This window comes from Cryptomeria japonica, chromosome 1, assembly GCF_030272615.1.
Source record: "Cryptomeria japonica chromosome 1, Sugi_1.0, whole genome shotgun sequence".
NCBI lineage: Eukaryota > Viridiplantae > Streptophyta > Pinopsida > Cupressales > Cupressaceae > Cryptomeria > Cryptomeria japonica.
The window spans coordinates 88,645,311-88,648,262 of NC_081405.1; the positions used below are offsets into that span (position 1 = coordinate 88,645,311).

General features: G+C 39.7%; 1 protein-coding gene across 2 annotated transcripts; it reads right to left on the reverse strand.

Moving 5' to 3' along the window:
* Positions 1–231: 231 nt before the first annotated feature.
* Positions 232–2,723, reverse strand: LOC131041969 (ankyrin repeat-containing protein NPR4). 2 transcript variants are annotated; one of them, XM_057975252.2, is made up of 4 exons: positions 1,833–2,721; positions 1,087–1,592; positions 783–989; positions 561–694 (listed from the first exon to the last, which is right to left on the reverse strand). In XM_057975252.2, the coding sequence occupies exons 1-4, from the start codon at positions 2,458–2,460 to the stop codon at positions 689–691; spliced, it is 1,347 nt and encodes a 448-aa protein (XP_057831235.1). In that variant the 5' UTR covers positions 2,461–2,721; the 3' UTR covers positions 561–688. The 2 variants fall into 2 exon arrangements, with proteins under 2 accessions (XP_057831234.1, XP_057831235.1); XM_057975251.2 differs by having other exon boundaries at positions 232–989; positions 1,833–2,723.
* Between the last annotated feature and the right edge of the window lie 229 nt (positions 2,724–2,952).

Below are 2,952 nucleotides of genomic sequence, written 5' to 3' on the forward strand. Positions count from 1 at the left end.
AACAGGGTCCTACAATATTCTTGTAATGCCTTTGCCATGAATTCTACTCAATGGATTGATTCTGCTATCTAATAATGGAGAACAAAGCCCTTTCAGTTAATGTTTGCAGAATCTTTTCCTGCACTTCAATCGAAAGGTGTATGCCAAAATAATCTTGGCTCAAATTTGGCATCTCGTAGATAATCGTCATGTAACAATCGAATGAAAGAAAAGTATCTACATAAACACTGCTGATATTTGAAATCTGAGTTGAGATTTCTCCCATTCAAGGGAACAAAATTGCTATCATTGATAATTGGAAATCAATTAAAGCTTATATGTCTTTCGGAAGAAGATTCAAAGGGCGTCTTCTTCTTTACCCAGCCGATTGCGTTGAGAAACAGGCGGGAGAGGAAGAATACATACAATGTTTCTGATATTAAATAACGTATACCCATAACGAAGGCCGCTGGGAATAGTAGTACAAACCAAATCTTGTATCTTTCTGGCCCAAAAATGAATTGTTTGGAATGAAAACTAATGACGAATATTGTAATGGGAACAAAGGACAGCATAACCCATACAATCACTGTTAACCATCCAGATGATTGAATGACCAGATGAATGGCTGTTCCAAATGCTACCAGCAGCGATATGAGTGCAGACCATAATAGATAAATACAGTATAAAGTCTCCACTGGATTTCTACTCACACCTGCAAGAATAGCTGATGCAATGGAAGTACAAAACGAGAACACATCGCAAATTACAAACAGTTTAAAGAGAAAAGAATCGATAAATACAGCTGTTGGTTTGCCTCCTGGATTTAAGTACAGTCCTCCTGGTAAAGTGAAAGCTGCTGCAAAGGAGACTGTAGCGATCAGCACTGCATTTATAGATATACCTTGGCCTTTGAACACTAGTTTAGTAGTTGCTTTCCTTATCCATCTGGCATCTTCCAGCATCTCTGGAGTCACCACAGCACCATTTATTTGAAGCACTTCTTTGATCTGCACCAACAAAATTCTCTCTGAGTGACTAAAACAATAAAAAAGAGGGATTACCTAGCCGAGTCCAGATTTTTCTATACAATTTGAAATTACTTACACTGCTGAAAAGTGCTGGATCTGTATCAAAATTCCTCATTGCAATTTGCAACGCAGTGTGTCCGCTGTTGTCGCGATGATTAAGGGATCTTTTCGACATTAAGGATAACAGCATATTTTTGAATTGAAATAATACAGCAAAATTGGATTCCTCAGAAATCCGGACCGCACTGATGACAGCTAAATGAAGAGGTTTTCTTCCATTGCCGTCGACCAGTTCTCTACAGTCTCTGGCGTACTTTAAAATAACCTTCACAAGATCATACTTCCCCTCTTTAACTGCTATGTGAAGCGGGGACTTTTTCTCCTTGTCCTCTCTGTAACACAAGGAATTGTCTTTTTGCAAAAGCAATTCTCCAATCTTCATCGTGAATTGATAAGATTTCAAACCGGCCTGAAAAGTAGAAAGTGGAGGAGATAACGCAGCCATATGCAGGGCCGTTCTTCCAAATTCATCGGCTTGCTTCACCATTTCAGGCCTCTGTTCTACAAGCATCATAGCTACACCTGAAAAAATTAATGACAAAGTGTAAGCTAAGCCAGACCTTTCTGGAAATATTAAATCTCCCAGTCATTCGATTACAATGGATCTAATTTGATCTATGCATACAAATTCGTTTATCATGATTTCTAAATTCATCTTAATTCTAAATGTGTTGATTTTCAGGCACCGTAACCCTATATTCGGAAACCTTCTAAATATCGAAACATAAAATGGGGCTCGGTGAATAGGAGCGCAAGAATTACCTGTGTGTCGATGGAAGACGGCAGAATGGAGTGGTGTTCGGCCGTCGGATCTCTTCGTGGCCTTGTCGGAAGTCATTAAAGGCAACAATATCTGAACAATATTACAATGGCCGCCCTCACAAGCTGTAAACAGGGCAGTTTCACCGGCATCATTTAATGCACCAACAAGACCGCCATGATGATCATGCTTCAGTAATACTTCCAGGACCTTCTCATTTCCCCCCTTTGCGGCTTCATGGAGAGCAGTGTTTCCTTCCCAATTCACCGCTCTCAAAATATCACCAGCCTCTATATCTAGTTCAATTTGTCGAAGCAATTCTTGTACCACTTTGTCATGGCCATGGAAGGCTGCCAGGTGCACTGCAGTATTTCCATCTGAATTTTTTGCCCTAAGAAATTCATACCCTACTAGCGAATTTGGATTAACCACTTGTAGCAACTTTTCAATGAATCGAAGATTACCACAAGAAACTGCTATGTGTAGTGCAGAATTCCCAAGAGGGGTAACCTCATTGAGAACATCAAGCTTAGCCCTGAGCAACTGGTTAAGTGTGTGCACACTCCCCACCACAGAAGCCCTGTAAAGCCTACTGTCCATTCCTTTCAAGAAATTAGCATTTTCATCCATAGATCTCAGGGAAGCAGAGTCTGGGATATTGCAATCGGTGGGCTAAGGATTCAGTAAGTGCTTCTAGCTTCTGGTCTCCACCTCCCCAAGTACCCTTCCTATATTTAGTATGAATATAAAGCCATTAAGGAAACTGCATTGTATTGAGTGATGGATGTTACCATATAGGAAAGGATTGCCAAAAGCTACTTGTGTGATGGATCTGGTACACACCAGAGACGAGCACTGACTGAGGGGCAGACAAGAACTGACTAGAGGATTCTGTCTTACTTGAGATGCTATCATTATTTGTGGGACCCAAGCTATGGAGTGTTAAACCATTAGCTACTTGTTTCTCCACTAAGTTATAATTTATGTTTTTTATTATTGAATCAAAGCAAATACAAAGAATGAAGCCACTCCACTAATTTATGTTTTTTTATTATTGAATCAAAGCAAATATAAAGAATGAAGTTATGAATAAGTATCTTTGGATGTGGCAATCTTTAGGTA

Coding starts and splice junctions, on each gene's coding strand:
- LOC131041969 (XM_057975251.2), bottom strand. CDS start 2,460: ATGGATGAAAATGCTAATTTCTTGAAAGGAATGGACAGTAGGCTTTAC. Junction 1,593..1,832: donor CGTCTTCCATCGACACACAG/GTAATTCTTGCG, acceptor TAATTTTTTCAG/GTGTAGCTATGATGCTTGTA. Junction 990..1,086: donor ATCCAGCACTTTTCAGCAGT/GTAAGTAATTTC, acceptor TTGTTGGTGCAG/ATCAAAGAAGTGCTTCAAAT.